Consider the following 26,327-nt stretch of genomic DNA (forward strand, 5'->3'; position numbering starts at 1 on the left):
ATAGAGTCTAAACATTATCTCCTGCTTTATATATATATATATATATATATACCCAAACCACCCCATCCCACACAGATACCCATCTTCACAAAGCCATGGACTGGTTCTCCTGGTTATCCAAAACTGAGCTACAGCCTTCACTTGTGCAAGAATACAGCCTTGCTTTTGCACACAATGAGCTTGATGAGGAAGATATAGCTTACTTTAACCATGAGTTCCTCCAGAGTATCGGCATATCGATAGCCAAGCATAGGTTAGAGATACTCAAGCTTGCTAGGAAGGAGAAAGGTGGAAGGCCACATCCTGTGTCCAGGGTTATAGCTGCACTCAAGAAAACCAAGAAGTGTCTTTCCAATTATATCCACACATGGGTTCATGGTGATGACTCTGCTCTCATTGTTGTCCAGAAGTCTAATAATAATAAGCGTTGGAGAGGAGCCATGTTGAAGAGGAATAAGAGGTTGATGATGCTCAAACAAGGGAAATTGATGCTCACAAATGGAAATCCAAAGGTTGCAGGACCTCCCAATGGTGGTGGAGGAAGTCCAGTGGGTTACCAACTCCACAACGACGAAAAAGCTGACAATGATGCATATTGGTCTAGTGCTACTGAAGAGATCAAGTGGGATGCTATGTTTCAAGATTTGAAACCAACATAAATTTCTTTTGCATTCTTCTTCAAATTGGGGTTCTTCCACCACAAGAGTTTTGGCTTCTGCAATGGTGGGTCATGAAGAAACACACTTTAGCTTCATAGTGCCTGCTTATGTCATTAGATTTTATTTTATTTTATTTTATTTTTTGGTTGGGGTGTTGCTATGTTAGCAAAGAAAGCATTTATGAGCTAGTTTGTGATGGAAATTATTATAGTAGGCATGTATGTATAATCATGTATTCCAATAGAGGTTAGTAAGAAATCCAGCTATTTCAGTGCTTGGTTTTAAATCTTCCTATAAGCTATTCAGCTAGAGCCTATTGGTTTCTTTTGAACATCTGAGTAAGAAATTCAGCTAGACCTGTTCGGTTTTGAGTAGCAACTCAAGCCTAAGTCAGTGATCTTATCGATATAAACTGTTCTCATTCAAATGAATTGTGAGCAATAGAACCTCAAACTAGTCCTCCAAAGAAACCTCATTGCAGAATTCTTGATTGTAAAGATGTGCAAACCAGCATTCAGACATTTTTGCCTACTGTACCTTTTAAGAACCATTTTTCTTTCAAGAACTTGAAATTTGTTAACTCCCTTTCCCTCTTTGTTCTAATATTAGTTATTCATCAGAAGTGCAAGCATGGATAGATCTCAATGTTTTATAAGTTGCCAACAATTGCGTGAACAAGCATTTCAAAACTTGTGAATTCAGGTAGAAGGTAACTAATAAGTCTCTTTTTTTGGAGGGTGAGTAGGTTGTACAATGTAGACTATTTAACAAAAAAAAAAAACAAAGAGATTAGGCGAATCCAATGCAAACTCTTTTATTTATGTATATATTTTTTGGGTTGGGGGGGGGGGGACATAATATATTAATTTCTCAACTACCTTTGATAATGGCTAGCACAGTTGTGGCTTATAAATCCACAGATAAGAAGAAACAAGTTTGCAGGAATAAATAAATCTCACTATTCAAATCCAAGGCAATAGAGGATAAATAATCAATAGCATATAATTAACTTCTAGCATTAATATCTTTGAGTTTCACTAAAAAAATCTCTCTTCAAGTTCATGATTTGCAGTTTATACAGAGATTATATGTAATACATCTCCCTCAAGTCTTAAGACTATGGGTACCAACCACCACCCTTATCTTTGCAATAATACAAGATTGAATGCATCACCCATAGATGCAACACCTACTGTTTATAATAAAGATAGAATTAAATAAGGCTTCAAAAAAATTGGCACTCCAAGCATATCTATATCTAACTCCAATACCAGTAACATCTTTTGCTTGATTAGCAAAAAGATACATTAAATTACAATATTGGAGGAAGGAAGCTTTCCTTGCTACACAATACCCCCAATACTGCCAGATCTCCAGGGAGGAATGGAGCCCTAAATTCTCTTACTGTTCAGGGCACAAGCACAGATTTAATGACACCTGAGGCAGCCAAGGTACAATGCGCTCCCATAGAAATATTTTACCTTTATTAATATTCAGATCCTAAAAAAGCATTGAACTCCCAATCAGTGAAGCGAATTTTGAGGGTGACGGAAGGAACCCCCGGCATATAGCATTTGATAAACAGGTTTGATTCTACTACTGAGGATTAGGCTCAACACAGAGCCGAGACCACAGACGCCAGCTAGGACCAAGAATGTAAGCCTAAAGCAATTAGGACCCAAGCAGGAAGCACTATTCTCGACCAACCCAAACCCATGCTGTTTTGCTGCCTCTGTATCGTATACATAACCAGCAAGAAGACCTGAGAATAGTAATGCACCAAGAGGATTACCGATCGCCATGAAATTGTAAATTATACCAAAGTGCTTCAAACCGAAAAGCTCAGAGACAGTCGGGATCACTATCGAGAAGTGAGCCCCATAGCAGATCCCAAGTAAAGCAATTGCCGCATAAAGGGTACCACTGAGAGCTGAAGCGAACAAAAGGTACACAATGATCATGATTACTTGTGTGCATGTCAACCAAATTGTCCGAGGGATTGTTTTTAATCTGTAAGCAAAAGAATCTCATACATCAAAACAAACTCAAGTGGGATCAAAAGGAAATATGGAAGATGATGGTAATATATTCTGTAGTGAAGCCTCATTGCTACACACGAGCAGTGTATGGTTTCACCAACACAGCAAGTCCAAAGTGATGATCACCTCACTGATGGGGTCATAGCAGAGATATCAAAACCATCAGAGCATCATAATCATCCAATCAATTGATTTCTGTTGGACAATGCTTATGAAGGAAGGAAGTAGGGATTCTCCAATCAGCATGATTTTAGAATTACGGTCTCCGTAGGATGAGCATAAATATAAGTTCATTAAATTGCATGGATTAGATGTCCATAGGGTAGATAAAGGAACTTTCCAATCCTAATTGTCCAATCAGTTACTTTCTCTTACTACTGGACATGGCTAATTGATCAAAGCAGCATTTTTCAAAATGGTGATTTTAATGCTATGATCCAATGCTCAGCACATAATTTAATTTCATGCTATTTACTCAAAAAGGAGAAAGAAGAGTTCCCAATGAACAACATACCAAGGGGAATATAATACTGACCTGACAAAATGCTCAGAAACAGCACCTCCACCAAGTCTGCCAATAAAATTGCAAAAACTGAAGAGAGACAGCAAAATTGTTGTATCATTCACACCTTGTGCAATCCCAATCTGTGCGAGATTATTGAGAACAGTTATGCCTGACCCAACACCAATAAAGTAAACCAAGAACAGGAGCCAGAAATCCGCTTTCACAACAGCTTCAAAGAACTTGAAATCATCCCCTCTCCTTGGTCGCCTCTTCCTCTTCACTGCTCCCTCCCCTTCAGCCAGAAGAACATCAATGTCTGAAGCATCATCACTCTCATATAAATTTCCAAGCTGTGTTTCTGATGTAGATGGAGTCAATAATGGCTCTGTTTTGTCTGAATTGCCTTCAAGTGCAGTCAGACAATCTGAAGAACCAACTGGCAGGTCAAGTGTACCCGATTTCTTAGGATTAGCTGGGTATAATGTCATCTTTATTGGGATTGCAAATGGAGCCATAAGAAGGAGAACCATGACAGCAACAAATGCATAGGAAATGGGAGCATTCAAGTCGAGTACATCAGTCAATACAGTGGTTGTGAGAAGATATATGCCAAGAACAACACTGGCAGCTTGGACAAAAACAAAATGGCCATGTTCTGCAGAGTCATCTCCAGCTGCTGGCGTACAAGGCCTAACAAAATACATTATTGCAAAACATACAAGAGGAACACCAAGTGTGAGGAATAGCAAGAGCTTTGAAGAAGATTTTTGCAGCACTGCAGTGTAGATCACAGTGAATACTGCAGCAGATATTCCCCCATAGCCTTTGAGAATACCAGCAACAGTGCCCCTGCTGAGAGGGAAGTTCCGCATGTTAGTTACAAGCACAGCCGTGAAGAACCAGGCACTGCTATTAGTGGCGACACAAAGAGCAAGCCATAACTGCCATAATGTTAACACAGTTGTAAGACAGACATAAACATATAGCCAAAACCAAAATCCACAGTGAAAGTAAGATATTAGGCAGCATAAGTAAAAGTAGAATGGCAATAGAGAAAATCCATTGAGATTGTAGAAAACAAATTACTAGTGAAAAATATGATAACCAGAGTGCTAAATTTCAAGTCTTAAAAGACCCAAATGTCAGCAAAAATAAGACGTGAGGCATGAAAAAGTAAGACTAAATGGCATGCCATAGCTAGTTATGATGGCTTTCTGAGCATTTTTGTTAGCTGGTTAGCATGACATTTTTACTTCATTGGTTCTCACCAAGTGACCACATCGAGCAGGTGTAGGAGAGAACTGAGGAAGCAGGAATTTCAAAAAGCCTAAAGTTTTGGAGTTGCAGCATGTCTTAGTTCCCAAACCTCTAAATAGCAGTTCCACAGATTTTACACAGATTTAAATGGAACTGATCCAGAAATTTTGGAGCAGCAAACCCAAATTTAGGCCTCAATTTTCTTATAGTTGGAAGGACATATTGTTGAAATAGGTTACTTATCCCCTATCCGATTGGGGTAAGCAGTCCTAATTCTATTAGGACTGCTTCCTAACCGATTGGGGAAGTACCCCTAGTTAGATTAGGATGTTTCCTCTTTATTCCCTTTTATTTTTCTCCTTTTTTATTGTTTATCTCCCTCAACCGAATCCTAGTTTGGTATTCCTAGTTGTACTAGGAATCCCTAATATGATTAGGACTGAGGTTGATTCCTATTTGTACTTGGATCCTTATCATTCTACTTAATATAAATACAAGGCCTGTGTGATCTAAGGATCTATAGAGTCTTACCCTAATTCAATTATCTCTACATGGTATCAAAGCTAATCTCGAATTAGGGACCATCTCCCACGATATTTCAGTTTTTTCGTTTTGTTCTCTCTTTCTCTCTCTGTCTCTCCTTTCTCTTCTCCCTTGTTCTCTATTGTCACATAGGGCAGCACTGATGAGGTGATCTTTCGATCCAGTTGCTGCCCCCATTACCTCATGGATGCTACTACATAATTCTGCTCGATAGGAACCAGCACTTCCAGCTTGCGCAAATTGGAGCTTCAGTTCTTTGAGGATTGCTTCTACTTCTAATACAAGGCATCATCTCCTTTTTTTTTGAAGACCAGAAACTGCAGCAGGAATATCTTATTATTGCTTCATGTTCCTATCTCAGATCTGATCATAGTTTCAAGACCTCCTTGAGATCGATATTTACCAAATCAGGGTTTTTTTCCAAACCATGACAATTGTCGATCTAGGAGTTTGAGCTCACTACTGTATCTGATTTTTTGAAGGCTTCTTCTCCACCTATTTGGACCCACTCAACAGCAATTTGGGCTCCAACAGTTCAGTTTTATTGAAGAGGACCTCCTTGAGATCGATATTAGCAAAATTAGGGTTTTTTAAAACCCTACCTCTATCGGATTTAGAGCTACTGCAGTTTTTTTTGGAATCTGATTTCAGGAAGATTTTTCTCCCATTCTTAAGGGCTCCTTATCCTCAGTTCAAGTCCATTCACTGCAGGTTTTTTTCAGCCCCTTGGATCCTTCATCGATTTCATCAAATTCAGGGTTTTTTCAAAACCCTGACCATATCGATATAGGGTTCTTATTGGCTGCTGCTTCTCATATTTGGGATATCACTTGAAGATATTTTTTGGCATTCTCTGCTGCCGGTATGGGTGACTCTACCAACTCTACAGCTACCTCGGATCATGATAGCAACCACAAGACAGATTATCACAATTTTTCACCTAACCCTATCAAACTGGATGGCTCTAATTACCTTCTATGGTCCAGATCAGCCTCCTTTGCCATTGCTGGCCGTGGTCTCACAGACCATATTGATGGCACTAGTGTGAAGCCCAGTGATAAAGGCCCTGCTCAGACTAAGTGGCTTGCCAATAATGGTGTTCTCATGTCATACCTCATAGGCTCTATGACTTCAGAACTACAGCATAATTTTCTTCTTCTGAATACTGCCGACCAGATTTGGGCTGCTTGCAAGGAAACCTACGGGCAGCTTGGTAATGATGCCCAAGTTTATGAACTTCGACAAAAGGTACTTCACACTACTCAGGGAGACCTTTCTGTTTCGAAATACTATGCTACTCTCCGCAGCCTGTGGCAACAGTTGGACCACTTCTCTAATTTTTACCCTACTACAGTTGATGACATTGCTTCCTATAAAAAGCATGTGGACAAGATTAGGGTCTATGACTGCTTGGCTGGCTTAAATGTGGAATATGATCAGATTCGTGTTCAAGTGTTGGGCCATAAACCTTTTCCCACACTTGAACAATCTTATGCCCTGGTGTCCTCTGAGGAAAACCGTGGGGCTGCCATGTTGCACCCTCCTACTACAGATAGATCAGCTCTCAGGGCTGCTGCCCCAGCCTCTTATGCACCTAGTGGCACTACTTCTCTTGGTGATTCTACTACAGGGAATGTTGTTTGTGAGCACTGTCACAAACCCCATCACACCACAAGAGAGGTGCTGGAAACTTCATGGGAAACCGGCAGATTTTGAAGCTAAGCGGGCTGCTAAGACAAAGATAAAGACAAAGCCCAAGGCACATCGATCGCGATTATCGCAGCCCTCGCCATCAAACTGGTCTATCCGGGATGATATACGAGCACTCCTACGTATGCTCAGTCTTCGCTGCCACGCCTCTACTACATCGCGATCGCCAATTCTTCGGCTCCTTCAGGTTCACACTTTGCCCGGCCAGGTATTCCTTTTGGAGGTCATTGTGCTTCTGTGGCTTCCCATCCTTGGATCATAGATTCTGGAGCACAGATCATATGACTGGTTCCTCTAGTCTGTTTAACAGATATTCTCCCACTTCTGGGAAAGATAAGGTCAAAGTGGCTGATGGTTCCCTTTCCTCCATATCTAGAACAGGAATCATACAATGCACTTCTTCTCTTCCCTTGACTTCTGTTTTGCACATACCTAATTTTACTACTAACCTCCTTTCCATTAGTAGTATTACTCGTGATCTTAACTGTAAAGTCACTTTTTTTCCTTCTCATTGTGTATTTCAGGATCTGGACTCTAGGAAGACGATTGGATTGGGTAAAGTGCATGGTGGCCTATATCTGCTTGATGATGGTCGCTTCTCTCCATCACCACTACCATCTCCGCTGCATCAGAACTCCTTGGTCTCTTCTGAACTCTACCAGTGGCACTCTCGGTTAGGTCACCCCCCTTTAGGCATTTTAGCTCATTTATTTCCTAGTTTGGTCACCCTACGTACTAAGGATGACTTTTTTTGTGAGGCCTGTGTTCTGGCCAAACAGACACGTTCAAATTATCCTATTTCAAATAAAAGAAGTTCTACTTGTTTTAATTTGGTACACTCTGATGTTTGGGGCACTAGTCGTAAACCATCTATTTCTGGTCATCGTTGGTTTGTGTCTTTCATTGATTGCCATTCTAGGAACACTTGGGTTTATCTTTTACACACTAAAAATCAGGTTTTCTCCTGTTTTCAACATTTTCATAAAATGATACAAACTCAGTTCCAGGCTACTCTCCAAATATTGAGAAGTGATAATGGAACTGAGTATACTGAGTCCCAATTTCAGAAGTATTTGGCTGACCATGGCATTATTCACCAGACTAGCTGTGTTGATACCCCTGCCCAGAATGGCGTGGTAGAAAGAAAAAATCGTCACCTCCTGGAAATGGCCAGGGCTTTGATGTTTGCGAGGAATGTTCCCTCTCAATATTGGGGGGATGCAGTCCTCACTGCTGCCTATCTTATCAATAGGTTACCTTCTCGGGTTCTTGGTTCCCGTACTCCCTCTGATATTTTATTGGGCCATTCCTCCTTTATTGTGCCTCCCAAAGTCTTTGGGTGTGTGTGCTATGCTAGGAATACTAGCTCCCCTGGCAAACTTGAGCCTAGGGGGCTCCGTTGTATTTTCTTGGGTTATTCTCCGACCCAAAAAGGTTATAAGTGTTACCATCCCCCTTCCCGCCGTACCTTGGTTAGTATGGATGTGGTTTTTCATGAGACGCTTTCTTATTATTCTTCACCACCTCTTCAGGGGGAGAGTACAAGTGAAGATGTGCCTTTTGAGATTCCTCCACTGGAGGTTCCTCTAGCTGCTTCCCAGCCCCCTTTGGCTGCTGCCCAGCCTCCCACGGCTGCTGCCCAACCTCCCACAGCTGCTGCCCAGCTTCCTTTGACTGCTGCCCAGCCTCCCACGGCTGCTGCCCAGTCACCTTTGGACATTGCCCCACCTTCTCTGACTATTCCTCCCTCACCTACTGGGAATCCTTTACAGGGGGAGACCATAGAAAATAGTGATGTTAATGTTCCTATTCAGGGGGAGCTGACTCCAGTGCAGAGAACTATTGGTGAATTTCAGAAGAGAATTGACAACTCCAACATACTCACCTACACAAGGGGCAGAACCAACAGAGGGCAGATGCAATCCACTTTAGCACCAATACCCATTCAATTGCCGGCTCCAGATCCAGATCCTCCATCTCTTGGTAGTCCCTCCTCCTCCAACCTACCTATTGCTCATCGCAAAGGTACTAGGACTTGTACTTTACATCCTATATCTCGGGTTGTCTCTTATAGTTCTCTTTCTCCTTCTTTTCGTGCCTTTGTATCTTCTCTCTCTTCTGTTTCGATTCCTAAAAATTGGCAGGAAGCTTCTACAGATGGAAAGTGGAAGGCAGCGATGTTGGAAGAAATGGGAGCACTGAATAAAAATAATACATGGGAACTTGTGAATCTTCCTCCAGGGAAAAAACCAGTTGGATGTAAATGGGTCTTTGTGGTTAAATAGAAGGCTGATGGTTCGGTGGATCGATATAAGGCACGTCTGGTTGCAAAGGGGTTCACTCAGACTTATGGAGTTGATTATCAGGAGACCTTTGCACCCTTGGCAAAGCTCAACACCGTCAGGGTGCTATTATCCTGTGCTGCAAATCTTGGGTGGGATCTTCAGCAGTTAGATGTCAAAAATGCCTTCCTCCATGGAGAGCTTGAGGAGGAGGTATACATGGACATTCCACCACGATTCTCTAATGATAGGACTAAGGGCAAGGTTTGTAAATTGAAGCGTGCCCTTTATGGTTTAAAGCAGTCACCTAGGGCTTGGTTTGGCAGATTTCATAAGGCTATGATCTCAGCAGGTTACAAGCAAGGCAATGCTGATCACACGTTGTTTATCAGACGACTTGGTAACAAGGTTACTCTTCTCATTGTCTATGTGGATGATATTGTGGTCATTGGTAATGATGATGCTGCAATCAGGGATTTGAAAATTCTTCTTGGCCGTGAGTTTGAGGTCAAAGATCTTGGTTCCCTAAAATATTTTCTAGGGATAGAAGTTGCTCGATCTTCAAAGGGCATCTTTCTTTCCCAAAGGAAATATGTCCTTGATCTATTGACTGAGACAGGGCTGCTTGGTTGTCATCCTTCAGATACTCCTATGGAAGCTACTACAAAACTTAGGGAGAAAGAGGGTGAACCTGTTGACAAGGGTGCTTATCAGCGGTTAGTGGGCAAACTAATCTACCTTTCTCACACACGTCCTGACATTGCAGTTGCTGTAAGTTTGGTGAGTCAGTTCATACATGATCCCTATTCCTCTCATCTGGATGCGGTCCGTCGTATTTTGAGGTATTTGAAGTCGGCTCCAGGAAAGGGAATTCTTCTATCTTCCAATGGTCACTTGAAGATTGAAGCCTATACTGATGCCGATTGGGCTGGTTCCCCTGACAGGAAATCTATCTCTGGCTACTGTTCCTTTGTGGGTGGGAACCTTGTCACATGGCGTAGCAAAAAGCAGAATGTTGTGGCAAGGTCTAGTGCTGAATCCGAGTTTCGTGCGATGGCACAAGGCATTTGTGAACTTCTGTGGCTTAGAGGATTATTACAGGATATCGGTGTTGCTGTCCATCTTCCTATGATGCTTTATTGTGACAATAAAGCAGCCATTAGCATTGCTCATAACCCTGTCCAGCATGATCGTACTAAACACGTGGAGGTTGACCGACATTTCATCAAGGAGAAGCTTGAAGCTGGCCTCATTTGTGTTCCCTTTGTGAAGTCTACTGATCAACTAGCTGATGTGTTCACTAAGGCACTGAGTAGCAAGCTGTTTCATCCTATATTAGTCAAGTTGGGCATGCATGATATATATGCTCCAACTTGAGGGGGAGTGTTGAAATAGGTTACTTATCCCCTATCCGATTGGGGTAAGCAGTCCTAATAGAATTAGGACTGCTTACTAATCGATTGGGGAAGTACCCCTAGTTAGATTAGGATGTTTCCTCTTTATTCCCTTTTATTTTTCTCCTTTCTTATTGTTTATCTCCCTCAACCGAATCCTAGTTTGGTATTCCTAGTTGTACTAGGAATCCCTAATATGATTAGGACTGAGGTTGATTCCTATTTGTACTTGGATCCTTATCATTCTACTTAATATAAATACAAGGCCTTTGTGATCTAAGGATCTATAGAGTCTTACCCTAATTCAATTATCTCTACACATATCCTCTCCTAAATAAATAACATTAACGTATTAAACGAAACAAATTATTTGTGTTTCCATCCAAATTAATAATGAATAATAATAATTGCTATTATAATATTAATGATGAGGATGAAAACAACAAAAATATGATCTTATTTTCTATATTAAAAATTTTATAATCACTGCCTCCAATACTCTCCAAAATTTTGGAGCTTGCAAAATTTGGAGATCCCTGCTTCTTCTGTTCCCACACCCACTCAAAGATCTGGCCACTTGGAAGCATTTGTATGTGGGTGTGTCATTACTGTTGTGTAGAAAATATAACATTTTATAAAAAGAAATTATATTATCTGTAAGAATTATGTATTGATACATACAATATGTATCTATTTTTATTATATGTGTATACAAGTTGAGCTTAAACCAAATAAACGTATATGATCGTGGAAGGAATTTGTTTTTTTTTTTCGCCTTCTTTTTTTCTCTTTTGTTGGATATCTAATACCCAATCAAATAGTTAGATGCTAACCAGATTCGGGAATGGATCTACCCATATCTGCTCTGTATTTGATTTGTTTTGCCCAACAGGTGGTATCATACCGAGTTTCATGAAATCATGTGTATATGATTGAAAGAAACATCACAACACGGATGATTAGTTTGAATGGCCCAACAAGTGGTATCAAATCGAGTTTCATGAAATCGTGTGCATACGATGGAAAGAAACACCACAACACGGATGATTAATTTGTATGGGTACAACTGAATGATTTAGAAAACGAAAATGGAAGGCTTTCTATATTGCAAGGATTTGTGCGGACCCGTAGACGGTAATACTACGAAACCAGAAAAAATGCACGATGTTGAATGGAAGACCTTGGATCGAAAAAGTGTTAGATTTATCCGACAATTTCTGGATGGCACCATTTTCCATCATGTATCCACAAAGTCATCGGCACATTCACTGTTGAAGAAACTAGAAGAACTATAAGAAAGAAAGACTACCGACAACAAAACTTTTTTTTTATCAAAAAGCTTGTGAATCTGAAGTACAGAGAAGAAAGTTTAATTGCAAAATTTTTGAACAAAGCCCAAAAGTATTGTGCATCAACTCTCCTCCATGAAGATAGTACTTAACGATAAGTTACAAATCATGCTACTTCTCAGCTCGTTACCGGATAGCTGGGAGACACTGGTGGTGTCTCTTAGTAATTCTGCACCAAATGGGGTGCTCAAATTGAGTTAAGTGACGGGAAGGCTGTTAAATCATCTTGAGGTTCACCTCAACAAGAAGCAATTGTCACAGAAACCGAGGGGAAGTAAAAAAAAAAATCAAGGAAAGAGATTACATCATGAAATGAGGTCTCACCAAGATTTCCGAGATATCTCAGTTTTTTGAAGGTTCGAGACGAGACAGAGAACGAGTTAAGGAAACAGCATCAATTCAAGATCTCGGTATCTCGGCAAGATCTCGGTATTTTACATTATTTGTATGCTTTCTACTACTAAATTATGTAGAATAGGGCCTATTAGTACGTCGTAGCCTACCAACCTAGGGTCCGAAGTCAAACTCCTATTTGGACTTTGATTTTTCAAAATCTGATAGTGTCATTGTGTTTAAATGGCCCAAAAAAAAAGTGCACCAACTCACCGAGATCTCGGTCCAGCTCGGTTTTTTGCCTGGCCGAAACCAGGTCTGAAACCGAAACCTTAAACCATGGATTACATGTTGTTATTGTAAAAAGGAAAGACATGAAAAAGCAGTATAGAAAGCTCAAAAGAGATTCAAAGATAGAGGTAAAGAAGACAAATGAAAAAGATATCGTTGCGGACTACTCAGTTGGAGATTTTATTATCGTTTCAGATAATGAAAAATCCCGTCATACCTCCTCAACGAATTGTTCATACTGATGAGCTCATTGATCTTGTTCAAACCCTCCTCCCATCATAGTTCAAAATCTCGCCGAGATCTCAGAAATCTCGGTAAATTCGAGCTAGTCGAGACGAGATAGCATACGAAACACGAAAATGTCAAATCTCGAAAATCTCAACCGAGATTTCGAATATTTCGAGAAATCTCGGTGAAATCTCGAATATTTCGAGAACCTCGATCTCCTCAGTACTCATAAAATCATAGTATTGTATTGTTGGGACTTGGGAGTTAAGAATTGAGAAATTTTTTTCTTCAATTTGAACCTTTAAATATTTTTATTAAGCCTAAAACAAGCTTACCTTAAAGTTTCGAAGCCAACTATGGCCATATGCCCACCGAAACATAACTTCGAAACATAAAAAACAATGCACTGTCTCACCGAGATCTCGGCGAGATCTCGGGATCTCGGAAAAACTTGACCTGATCAAGACCGAGTTTTAGAACCTTGCCTCCCATGGCACATAATGATGAGAGAGGTGTACAACAAGACAATGGAGATGCAGATAATGACAATGGCAATGATGATGCTCCTACAGTTGGTATAGGTGATGTGAAGATCTACCAAGAAACAAAAACCCTCTTAAGAGCCACTAGTTGAACCTCTGTTGATGAGAAGATTACCAAGGAACAAAAACCGTCTACCAGAGTTCCACCACATCAGTATATACAGGTAAACCGAAATGCTTTAAAGAAGCAACGAACAATGAGTAAGAAGCCATGCTAGTAGAGTAATTACATGACTGAAGTACAAGCTTTGATCAGTGCGAAGTTGGATCCGTTCCATTATCAAATGTTGTTCATTTGAGGTGCTATTGTTGCATAGAATGGCACATAGACTGTGTGCATAGAATTGCACAGATAGTGGTGTATACAGACTGATGCATTCAAAGATATCGGTAAACACAAAATGATACATGCACTAAGAATTTGTTAGGTAAAGAATGAAGCGAGTAAACTGCTTACATGAAGAGAGTAAACTGTTTGCAAAGACAAAGGAACCATGTTGTAGGATTGGCAAGATGCGCTAGGCATTCCTACAATGTGAAAAGTTTGATGTACGTTATGGTGGAAAGCCTGTTGAGATGTGTTGGGCACTCCTACATTGTGAGAAGTTTAATGTATAGATGTTGACATGGCAGATTTAGGAGATCCCTCCCCATGAGTCAAAGAGGGAGTTTGTTGGGATCCTCCTCAAGTAACAAAGGGGGAACCACATTAACTTTTATGAAGATGGTTGTGATGAAAGTTCCACTCTCTCACATCATCTCAATGGCATGTTACTCAACATATATATACAAGGGGGACTTGAGGTGGTGAGAGAAATTTTGTTTCACGTCACTCACCCACACGCAACCACCACAAACTACTTGCTTTTGTTTTCACTCATATCACGTTACCGAACGGATTACTATGTATTCCCTCACGTATCTCTCCTAACTTTATGTTTTTATAAAGGGACGGCACTAGGGGTGAGCATGGATGTGTGTAAGTAACATGAGAGAGAAGTTTCTCACCGCCTCAATCTCCCCCTTCTATATATGAAGAATGCCAATGAGATGACATGAGAGAGTGGAACTCTCCTCACCGCCATCATCAAAAAGTTTATGCGGGTCCTCCTCTGTTATGTGAGGAGGGTCCCAACAAACTCCTCCTCCGATACACAAGGAGGGATCTCTTAAACCTGCCATAGCAACATCTATGTATCACTACAACACAGGCTTTCCACCATGACATGCTCACCACATCCTTGCCAATCCTAAAATGTGATTCAAATTGTTGGGTTCCACACAAAGCAATCATCCCACATCAGATGTGACTAGCCCGATGTGAAGACTTATGACGACTTAGGCACCCTCTTCTTAATGGCTAACTTTAAAGGGTGAGCTTTACCAGAGTTCCAACAAATAAAATCAGAGCTGAGGCACGACAACTCCAGTGTGCCTTTAAAGGGTGAGCTTTACTGGAGTTCCAACAAATAAAATCAGAGCTGAGGCGCGACAACTCCAGTGTGCCTCCAAGATGGAGAAAATCCGTCAGGAAAGACCTCAGTTCCCACGTGTGCTCCCACACGGAGAGGGAAATTTTTGGGGTTCCATGCAAAAGCAACCATTCCACATCGAATGTGAATAGCTCGATGTGAAAACTGATGAGGACTTAAGAACCCTCCTTCCATAATGGCTAGCTTATAAGGGTGAATTCTACCTGAGTCCCAACACAATTTTCCTGCCATACCACATTATATGGTGACAAGAAACTTTAATCATCCAATAAGACACAGGCTATGTAATAGTGGACTTTCATGCAATATATTATCAAAGAACATTTTTTATGAAATAGAAAATTGCATATCCAAGTCATTTCATTCTCTTTGTCCACCATCAGCCATGACATGGATATGGATACTTATGTGTCCATATCTAGAGTTGCAAATGGTTAACCATGATTTCCAAGACATTTCGCCACCCATGGTTAATGATCCATCTAGAAATACTATTGTACTCAATCTAATGTAGACCATTGTAAGGGTAGTTTTCTTCCTCATATAAATGCCTGGGGATTTGACCAACTGGAAGAAAGCTCAACATTGTTCCACCACCTATTTGCGAAATGGAATTAATTCTTGAGATTCAAAAGACAATCTAGCCAAGCTTCTGATACTTTTTGCATTCTATAATTTACTACTGCACCCAGCAAACATCCTTCCTTTGAAAGAAAGAAAGAAAAAAAAAAAAGGCAGAAGTATCAATAAACAAAGCTCAAAAACTTTTAGGAGTTTCTAGTCCCCAATCAATTCTGTGTCACAAATTCCTAAAGCCTTCAATATTTTGGGACCAAAAAGTCCTCCATACAGGATATTTTCTTTCCATGTCACCATATTGTTCCACATTGGCACCTTAAGTGAACTCAATTTGTCAGTTTTACGCTTTTAGACTTTCAGTAGTTCCATTTTACCCTAATATATATATATATAGTGCACAAGGCTCCCGCGTTTAGCAGGATCTAGGGAGGGTCTAATGTACGCAACTTTACCCCTGTTTCCAGAGAGGCTGTTTACAGGAGTTGAACCCGTGACCAAGCGTTCGGCAAGTGAGCACTTGTCCCACTTTTTTTTTTCTAGAGTAGCACACTCTCTTGAGTGGAGAGTCCTTTATAATTCATTTTAGGACCCAATCTCACCTTACCTTGTAAAGATGAAACCGTATAGGAGATTTGAAATTCAGTTTCCTATCCCAGCTGGCCTGGCCGAGTTCCTTATCCAAAGAGTTGTTGAACTTCTAAAAACATTCCTAACCGAGATCATAGATTTGTATCAACTATTAATCTGTCCTAACCAACCTTCAACATAATATTGCTGAAACTATCACCTCATGAACTGGCCAATTTCTCCTCTAGATTTTCTGAGTTTTCTGTTCTTTTCTTCTAACTGAGCATGACCTCTTAACTCCTATTTCTCTCAAATCTCTCCTACTTATCCTCAAACACTCCTTTTTTCTCTCCTATTCTCAAGATTGTGGGGTATTTCTAGGTCTGCAACAGGTCGGGATGGGCCGGGCTTTTTAAAACCCTAGCCCAACCCTGAGTCCCCTTAGCTGGGCCCAGGCCCGCCCTAACCCTGACAAGCCAAGCCCTAGCTTAAGCCCACCCTAATTGGCCCTGATTGGGTCGAGCTTGGCCTATTGGCCCTGACCTTTACCCTGACCCTGCAATAAGCAAATTAAAATAGCAAGTGGAAAGAAGATGTGAAAGAAGAAGCTTGAACCCAAGACCTCCCAGTAGCAATGGGCTTTTACGCACCACAGGCTACGAAGTGCACTAGCCACTTGTTTATATGTACCATAACTTCTATTTTGTAATAAAGGGTAAATTACACCTTAGGTGCCCAATTTTTATGAAAAGGTTGTTTTAGATACCCAATTTTTGAAAACTGATGTTTGGGGTGTCTCTTTCTCTAAAATGACCTAATTTCCAAATTTATCCCTCTTAAACCCACCCCTCACCTTCACCTTCACCTTCCAACCACTGCCGCCATCACCATCGCCTCAACTCTTGCAACCTCAACCCCCTGCGCCGCCCCACCCCACCCCACCCCACCACACCACACCATGCTCCCTACCCCATCTTTTCCCCAAGTGAACCCCCCACCCCACTCCTGCCCTGAAAGAAGCAGCCATGGAAGCACAACTGAACGTTCAGGGATAAAAAATCTAATTGCAGAATCCCAACAACCATTGCAACCTAATGAGTGCAGCAGCTCCAGCGGCGAGAATCCTCTTCACTGTATCACATCCAATCAGGTTTTTATCTTTCCTTGTCCGAATTAAAGATCCACGCTTAAAAGTCTTGCGCTCCAAGAAACCTACAGAGAAATGAGAAATCTTAGCTCCACCTCTCTGATCTTGTAAAACTGATATGAAAACCAATACGAAAAAATACCTTCTCATTATTGAACGTCGAGAATAACAATAACAGAGAGAGAGGAAGGAAGCGAGGTAGTGGCTTGATCTTCTCATCTTTATCTTTGGGAAAAAAGGTAATTAATGGAATAAGTTGGTATTTCGGTTTTCGACTTGGACAACCGCAATCACTTGCTTGTTGCCTCCTCAGAAATAGGTGGATCTATATTTCTGCCGTCGAGAAATAAGCATAAACCACGCAACTACATAAGAGTATTATTAAGAAGGCACACCGTACACTACAATCTCCATTCAATGGATGCGGATATGCGTTGGTTGTAGTTGCAGGTTCCTTGCTTGCAACATACAGATGTTTATCCATGCTTCCATGGCTACTTCTCTCAGGGTAGGGAAGGGTGGGGGGTTCGCTTGGGGAAGAGATGGGGCAGGGAGCATGGTGTGGTGTGGTGGGGCAGGGCGGCGCAGGAGGTCGAGGTTGCAGGGGTTGAGGCGATGGTGATGGCGGCAGTGGTTGGGAGGTGAAGGTAAAGAGGTGGGTTTAAGAGGGATAAATTTGGAATTTTAGATCATTTTAGAGAAAGAGGCACCCCAAACATCAGTTTTCAAAAATTGGGTACCTAAAACAATCTTTTCATAAAAATTGGGCACCTGAGGTGTAATTTACCCTTTAATAAATAAAGAATTTTCTTCAGGGTAAAAAATCAGGGTCGAGCTGAGCCTGAGGTCTCAACCCTGATCCGACCCGAACCTAACTCTGGGCCAAGAATTTCTGGCCCTAACCCGCCCTTAGGGCCAGAAATCTTTAGCCCAAGCCCTGTTCGGGCTCAGGGTGGGCCAAGGACCGAGTAGGCTTCAACCTCGTCATCAGAATTGTCGGATCAATTTTGATCAGGAGGATAACCATCATAACGCGGGTTCGGGCCGACAGGGCCAAACTTGCAGCCCTAGGTATTTCCTTGACAAAACCATGAGAGAGAAATCCCCTACAGTGGGGTTTTATCTTCTCCTATTTCTTCTCACCAAAACCGATTATGGACAAAGAGGTCACACACATAATGCTCTCCCTTTTTTATTTTCTTCTTGATGTAACCCTTTGTTATGCTGTAAAAAATCGGATCGGGAGAGAATGATAACTACAAGAGTGAAATCTCAATTCTGGGCAGATTCGCACTGTTCTAGTAAAATAAGGATAACATCCAGTATATAACTTGGTTTGAGGTGATTCCAGTTGGAGATGAAAACTAACAGATAGGGCTAAAACTTTTGTTCTTTAAGTTTTCTAAAATTAGGAATAAAATATGGTGATATGGGGTCGTGAAGTGGAGGTTACTGCACAGATCCAAATCTGGGAAACTTATAGAATGAGTTTTCAAACTTGGTGTGCAATATAGAAATGAAAAGGGAAATGTTATGAGCACAGATTTGGATTGGAAAGGATGAGATAGATGTAATAAATATATCATAAAATGAGAGGAAAAGGTAGCGGATAGGTAAGGATGATAGTAACTCCAAAAAAGTACTCTTTTAAGTCCTTTGGTGGAGGTAGACTTACCAACTTTTCAAGGTTGATGGTGGCAACACTTTGAGGTCACTAGGAAATCTTCAATTCTTCAAGATTGAAGTTGAAACTCAGTTTGGTTTCAGGGGGAGGAACTCAATTTGGTTCACAAGAGTGCTTGAAGCAACAATAGAGAATTTCATTTAAAAATAGAATAACTTACAAACAACATAGATAGGCCTTTTATAGGCAAATAAAGAAAACCCTAAAAACTCTTACGATATCTCAACCGTTGATTTTCAAGGGTTGAGATTACATGCTAAATTTCAAAGAAAATGAAAATTATAGAAAACAAATAACTAAAAGTATATTCCAAGACATAGGGGTTGTTCAATGTGCCTTGATGCAAGCTTCAAGGTTGATGTGGGTGTTCCAATAGAAAAGACCTTAGAAGATGTTTGTTACTTTATAGTCTTTTAGGAAGACTCTCTTGGACTAATGGAACTTTGTAGTCATCAAGGAAGACTCCTGAGAGAAGTAGTTGAAGGAGCTTGGACCAAGAGAATCTTTGGGAGAAGGGCTGCCACATCATCAAGCACTAAAGATGTGAAGAGTTCACATCATCCTCTTTGCTTACACATCATCTTTCCACTAGGGTAGTTGAAATAATCACCAAAGAGGATGCCATATCATCTTCCACTATGAAGCTTTCCACATATCAAAATCAAACCCTAATATCTCCTACGATATCTCAGTCATCAATTCCAATTGAGCTTTAATGGCTGAGATTAAACCTTTATATTGCATAATAAAGACTAAAAAATGCTAGTAATGGGCTTGCTTTGCATTATGGGCCAAGTGGGCTTTGTGGGCTTTGTGTGGGTAGAACTCCATAAAGGCTTAGTTGTTGAGCTTGGACGCAATTGGGTTGCACCACTTCTCCTATTGTCTCTCCTACTTTCTCTAAACTTGCCATATACAATCTCCAATTAAAACTCTATCTAAAAGGCTACCCATACACAATCCTATTTTATTTTTGCTTATCTTCTTTCTCCCTTTTTTTATTTGCCAACTCATCATATTGGCCCCAAATTATCATCTTATTTGTCAGGCTGATTTCTTATCTAAATGTGTTGATTCATCACCTCACAAAAGCTGGCTGATTTCTAAATCTTAAAAAGGCTTGCTGGCCTAGTCCTTGCATTAACAGCAGGCCTAGATATTATCTCACGAGCTTGAACATTATCCTTGAATTAAAATCCAATTGTCTATCTAACATAATCTGAAATTCTAATATATATAAGTTGGTAAATAGGTAAGCATCCTGTATGCATTTATGATGGGGTCTGCACCTCCGATTTCTTTACTATCTAAAATTCTTTAGTTAGGTAGTAAGGGGGAAATTAAAACTAAAAAATAGGGGTAAATTTGGGGAAATGAGTTTACTTGAGGTGCCAACATGGAACATTATGTTGATATGATATAGGATTCTTACGTCGAAGACCTTTCGGTCCCAAAATATTGAGGGGTTAGGGGAATCTATAATCTATAACATAAAATTGTTTGGGGGACTAGAAGGTCCCAAAAGTTTGAAAAGTTCACACATTGGTACTTTTGCCAAGATAATATATTTGTGGGAAGGAACTTTTTCTGTTCCACTCACTCATGTAGGACAGTCAGGCAGTAACATATTGTTTTGAAACCAGAAGGTCCTTCACCAATTAAGCATGCAACATATTGTTTTGAAACCACAAGGTCTTTCACCAATAAGCATGAGACCACCATTACCCTAACCCATCAAAATCTTAGAGAACTATATATATTCTAGCAAATGAGTTTCCACTATCTAGAGCAGGACTTTAATGCCCTGCAGACATTAATCGTAATCAGGCTCCCAACAACAGTGGCTATATGTCAAGTACTTGACCAATACGCCAAAAGTGTGTTAAATCAAACCCTTTAACCTATCCCATACTAAGCTGGCCCAATCTAGTGCCCATCAAACAGGACTCCATGAATCTGATGTCAAGGTTTGAGAAACATAAATATCATCAAATACACTTAACTCTACAATCACTTGCCTCATTCTAGAGAAAAGGGTAAGGAGGTTGACTCCCACAAAAAGTTTGATTTGTGGAGCCGAATAATAACTTAGTGATGGTTCTTTCTTCAAGAAAGACTATGGAGGATGACAAGTTAGTAACTTTGTTACCTGATTACTTCAGTCAAACTTTCAACCAAAGTGAGTTCATGTCTTCTGAATATCTCACTAGGCTAAATAGAGATCATTACTGGAGTTCAGAGTAATCTTAAACTTTCTGTTCTGCTATTTAACAAAATTCTGAAATCAAAGAAAAACAGTAGCAGAACAAAATCTATAATCAATGCAAAACAGCAACCAAATTAATTGGTTTATTATCTGTCAAATCCTCGAACCCAGAATCTACCCCATTCTTTCAACCTATTCACTCGTTTTTACCCCAATCATACCAGTGAAGAATCCTTAATCCATCATTGTCACTTATTCTACCAAGTCCTGATTTCTCTAATCCTAAACCCAAATTTTGCCCCAAGGCTGGTTTTGAGCAAAGTAAAAAGAAGAGTACATTAAATTGAGGGAAATATATTTAAGATAGAATTGCTGCTGGCTGTTTGGTCTGTCATGAAAAGTAGAAACTGAAGTGAACTACCGACTCTAAAAATGTTTTGAGAGAGTGATTTTGCCATCCAAATTGGATGGAAAGTCTACAAAATGAAAGACTAGTAGGCAACCAGACATGCAGAAAATTAACATTCTGTTGGAAAGTGCTTTTACTTTCACCTCCCATCTTGATAATGTTCTGTAGTTTCCAGGGGAGCAGGTACACTTTCAGATACAAAGCATTTTTATGTGCATTTAGTTGCTTAGAAAAAAAAATTAATTTCCAAGAGAGGAATGCTTTCTATCAAAACAGTGCTTTTAGGACTGTTTGTCGTACTCTATAACGGTCAATTGAATCTTCCCTACTTCTTGGAAGATTTTACTCACTATTTCAGCTACAATATGTTGAGCACATGATGCATTGTGCTACTGCTGTCATTGCTGTCAACACACTCAGTCAAAGGCAGAGCATGCATAAGTTTGACTGGGCAAGTAGTGCAGGATGCATTGTGCTAGTGTTGTCATTGTTGTCAATACACACAGTCAAAGGCAGAGCATGCATAAGTTTGACTGAGCAAGTAGTGCAGGTGTCAATGCAGTGGGCAGAAGCTGTGGAGATGCGCTATTGATAGTGTGGCAGCAGTTAAGTAGATGAAAGGGCAGTTGGTAGAGTGTCAGAACACTTGAAAAGATTTGCTATGTTATTGCATGTGGCAGGTAGCAGAGGCGGTGGCAGTGAGATGCCTCAATTGACAGAGCTGGAGAGTTGGCTAACAGTCGGCAGCAGGGCTGGTACAATTGGCATCATCACGAGGTGATGAGAGGCTTGCTGTTTTTGTGATGGTGAAGCGGCAATTGTAAGCCTTTGAGTACATGAGGTGTGTTGCCAAAGGTGAAGCGGTGCTGCTGAACGAGAAGGATGCAGTTATGTGAGGAAAACTGCAAGTTTGTGTTAAGAGCAGCAACTTCATGGGTATTGGGAGATATCATTTATTATTATTTTGTTAAAGCTCAAAACTATATGACTTTAGTCTTATGAGTAGGCTTCACAATGCCTCAAGAATCTGGCCAACCTGAGCTCGGATGAGGGATCTATGGTCTCGAATGAAGATGTCGCACATAGTGCCTAGATTCTGTTTTCTATACCATACAGCAGTTCGGGAATTTTTTGATCTGTCCTTTAGTTGGAATTTGGAGGAGCCTAAAATATGTGAAATGAATATCTTTGAGTTAGCTTTCCAACCACATTTTGTTTTGTTATATCAATCCGATACAAGAGTGGGAAGTTATGACATGTTCATCAGGCATGACACGTATGCTTCAGGTAGCAGTTTCAGCATATGCATCAGTTTCAAGATTGATTTTGGGATCCGAGCACTAGACTTCGGTTGAAGGTGTGAACGTGAAAGTTGTAGCCCATTGAATCAGCTTTCATGTGGAAAAAGAATCGGCTCATTTGGAGCTAAGATGAGGGAGATATGACTAATTTCCAAAACCTGTTTTGCATATGGCATGACTTTAAGGGCAATTTGAGGTAGCTTAATGGGTGATTTCGGAGTAGCTCAAAACATGAAATTTGTAGCAGTATGCGTCTAGTTTCATATGCAAAAAGAATCAAGGTCAGAGGAGTTATACAGAGAGAGTTATGCCATCCAGACCGAGCAAAGGTCAGTCTACCATACTCGAAACCAGTCTGACCAGCTCCGCTCAAAAACATGATTTTGGGGGTTTTAAGTTGCTCTTGAATGGGGGTTATATATATGACCTAGGCTAAAAGAGACTAGCTATGGGAGATATCCTTGATCTTGAGAGGAGTGACTTAAGAGGAGAGGAAGCTTTATTGATGTATAATCCAAGAATCTCCAAATCTTATATGCACAATTTGTGATTGAAGCTTTCAAATGAAGATTTGGTGCAGTGCATTCAAGAACACACTCAAGGGTTTGAAGAAAGCTCAGAATTGAGGAAGAATTTTGAAGAGAAAGCTCCCAAGAGGTTGAACCCTAGTTTTCCAAGCTTCAAACTCCTTTAATGGTTTCAAGCCTTCATGTGAAGCTTTAGAGAATTCTGCAAGTAACATAACATCTCAAGGGTTTGTGAAGAGAGGAAAAGGAGAACTGGAGAAGAAGAAGAAAAAGAGGAAACAAAGGAAGGAAAAGTAAGAGGAGTGCTTCATTGATTGAAGGCGTTCAATCTACGGTATCTCCGGAGGTTACCCGGTTATGTAGGTAACCCCTTTGCAAATCCCTTTTATTTTAATAGAGTGTAGGCTAGGTATTTGTGTTTTTGCATAAATCATTATTTGTAAGCCATTGGGTGGGATTTGTACATGGTGATGAGCTTGTAATTAGGGAAACTTATATAAGGCCATTGCTTGTAATCTTTCGCTACCGACTGGAAGCTTGGTAGTGGGGATAGGTCTTTCTTTTTAGTACCGCGAAAGTAATCGGGCAACTGATTTTTCGGGAAATCTTGCATGTGAAAGATTACAAACAATGGCCTTAGGAATTACGCAGGATCAGGTTCTTCCTCAGGAATTAAGTAGGATCTTAAGGGAAGATAAAGTTGGTTTACCAGTTTTTAGAATGTAATTTTTAGCTTCTTTTTTTGCGGGGTGGGCTTTCTTATAGTTGTGTGAGAGAGTGATCTGTTCCTTTGGGCAGGGATAAGGCAGGTTAAGTCCCCCCCCCCCCCGCGCCTTTGTACCTCTAATATTTTGAATTTGCAATAAAATTCTAGGGGCTGCCCCGGGTCCCAGATAATATTCGAGTTTAAAAAAAAAAGTAGTGGGGAATAGGTCCTCCCTTGCAGTTGTAGTTGCATAAACTAGGGGTTGTAGCTCCTAACTGTGGGTGTGGTTGAATCATCGTATTGTGCATTGTACAGAGGCCAGGTTATTTTATTTGCACCGTTGATGTAGGCACACTATCGAACCACGTATATATCCCTCTTGTGGTATGTACTCGTACATTTGCATTCCTATATTATCTATTGCAGGATGGTTAATGGAGGATGAGATTTATGATGTGTGGCAGGTGATAGCTCCAGCTGGTGAAAGTCATATGTGTGTGTATGTGTTTGCTGCAGGGTGGTGTGTGATTTGTGATAGTTGCGCGTGCTAGTGTGCTTGAGTGCCAGTGAAGCCAACAAGTGAGTTGAAGAACAAACGAGTTGGATTTAATTTTCAGTCAACACTGATTCACCCCACCCTACCCCCCCCCCCAAGTGTCCATCTCAGTACAACACAATAGTATAAAGAAAGCAGGTTAATGTATCTCCTAAGCTATTAAAACTAGCAGCCAGCCTTATGCATATCTTCAAATGAGGTGTCTTAAGGAAGGGGGGGGGGGTCCCCCAAACAATTCCAACTAGAACTTTTACACAACAATTTCTACCCTAGTATTTGATGAGTCCTTAGGGGACAATCACCAGAACATATATGAGCCCAACCAAATGGATTTTTTTTTTTTTTCTAATCCCCTGATAGAGTTGACTAGCTTAACCTATAGTAAATATGATATTCTATGCACCAACTACAGTATAAATAGTGCCATTTAGAGACACATATCTTCAATTCAAGGATAAGGGTCATAAGGCCATTCCTATTTAGTTTCGAGAAGATCTTTTAAATATTTGGAATTAACATGGGTTTATGAAGCAATTAGGAAGAGCCACCTGAAAGACACTTGATGTGTACTCAGGAATAGAAATATAACATTGGAAAGACACCATACTTGCTTGGATAAATGTAAACACGAGAACTTGGTACAAATCAAGGAAAGAAGTAAGAGTCTAGCAATGAAATGATCTAACATGAATGTTACTGCATCTATTACAGCACCAAGAAATATAATTCAGGTCTGAAAAAACCTCCTAGGAAGAATATATTGGCATGACTGAGTATTCAAGGCTTAAAAATTATTAATGGGCTAAAACAATAATCTATGGATAAATTTTATTAGAGTAGAGTACCTTCAAAATCAGATGCCACACAAATCCAGACAAAAGAAGGGGGGGAAATGGTTTACAGGAACACCAAAGGTACCCAAATTTCAAAGATATTGATGCTAATATTTTTCTTTTGGAGGGGAAGGGGAGGAGGAGTTTACTAAATCTTGCTGCTAGGTCGAGAGCTCGAATATGCATATATCCAAGCTCACTCATCTAATAAAAATAAATAAACAACTAATTCAAAGCAAAGACAAATGCCATACATGGCCTTTGTCTAGTGGTTTGGATAAGGAGGATCATTATTTTATTTCAATTGTGCACACTGGATTAATAGCATTCAAAGCTCCAACTGATTTAGAAATCCAATGCTCCCCCGATCGTCATTTTACTTGTTAATCTGGCATCCATAATATGTGAAGTGGGAAGTTTTCCTAGGTTTTTATTCACTTGTAGGATAAACCCGATACCAATAAAATTCCACAAGTCGATGAACTGCTTAATCAAGTGCAGAAACTGCAAAAGCCAACTACCACAAACTACTGCATCACAGTAGCGCAGAAAAGATTTTGGTCGTGTCCAAAAGATAGCTTTGCTTTTCAGTAGGAAAATAAATAACGAAACACATCAAAACATGCGAGAAAAGCCATAGATCACTAATGCACAATAACCAGATCAGATCATCATCTACTCATCAAAGTACCAAATTAGAGGGGAGAAAAAAAAAATTTTAAAGTGATTGAACAGACAAAATTACATAAAAACAAAACCATAATCTGAAATGGGTAAGGTGGAGATTAAAACTCACCAGCCAGTAAGGCAAAGACTGAACAGTCTGGCTTACAGCAAGCCAGATAACTCCATAACCCAAGAAACAAGCGCAAGCTCCAATGAAAAGAACAACCCAAGGTGGAAATTTGTTGCAGATGACACCGGGAAGAATCCCAAAATTCTCTCCGATATCATTGGCAACTCCAAGCATGGTGAGCTGCTGTTGGTTGAAACCCAGAACAGATTTCAGAGAATGGGAAAAGAGAGAGAAGTTGGCACTGTTCCCAACTGCTATCTGAATCCAAACAGCTGATCCAAGACCCACCCATGGAGGCCTACTCCCTGCTTTCAAAACCGGCATGGTTGATCATTCACAGAGGGAGAGAGAGAGAGAGAGAGAGAGAGATACTGTTGCTCCTCAAACAGGT

General features: G+C 40.4%; 2 protein-coding genes across 2 annotated transcripts; one reads left to right on the forward strand and one right to left on the reverse strand.

Moving 5' to 3' along the window:
- Positions 1-59: 59 nt before the first annotated feature.
- LOC122652026 lies at positions 60-13,959 on the forward strand. The gene is made up of 2 exons (XM_043845648.1): positions 60-688; positions 13,945-13,959. The coding sequence occupies exon 1, from the start codon at positions 96-98 to the stop codon at positions 657-659; it is 564 nt and encodes a 187-aa protein (XP_043701583.1). The 5' UTR covers positions 60-95; the 3' UTR covers positions 660-688; positions 13,945-13,959.
- On the reverse strand, positions 1,772-26,327 carry LOC122652025 (protein NUCLEAR FUSION DEFECTIVE 4-like). Its single transcript, XM_043845647.1, has 3 exons — positions 25,937-26,327; positions 3,234-4,144; positions 1,772-2,669 (listed from the first exon to the last, which is right to left on the reverse strand). The coding sequence occupies exons 1-3, from the start codon at positions 26,258-26,260 to the stop codon at positions 2,183-2,185; spliced, it is 1,722 nt and encodes a 573-aa protein (XP_043701582.1). The 5' UTR covers positions 26,261-26,327; the 3' UTR covers positions 1,772-2,182.

Source organism: Telopea speciosissima, chromosome 2, assembly GCF_018873765.1.
Source record: "Telopea speciosissima isolate NSW1024214 ecotype Mountain lineage chromosome 2, Tspe_v1, whole genome shotgun sequence".
Classification (NCBI taxonomy): Eukaryota; Viridiplantae; Streptophyta; class Magnoliopsida; order Proteales; family Proteaceae; genus Telopea; species Telopea speciosissima.

Bases quoted from the DNA above. Each gene is read 5' to 3' on its own strand.
- LOC122652026 (XM_043845648.1), top strand. From the start codon at position 96: ATGGACTGGTTCTCCTGGTTATCCAAAACTGAGCTACAGCCTTCACTT.
- LOC122652025 (XM_043845647.1), bottom strand. From the start codon at position 26,260: ATGCCGGTTTTGAAAGCAGGGAGTAGGCCTCCATGGGTGGGTCTTGGA. The intron at 4,145-25,936 runs GTGAGTTTTAAT...ACATTATGGCAG, and splicing joins AGTCTTTGCCTTACTGGCTG to TTATGGCTTGCTCTTTGTGT. The intron at 2,670-3,233 runs GTCAGTATTATA...TTTTGCTTACAG, and splicing joins GTTTCTGAGCATTTTGTCAG to ATTAAAAACAATCCCTCGGA.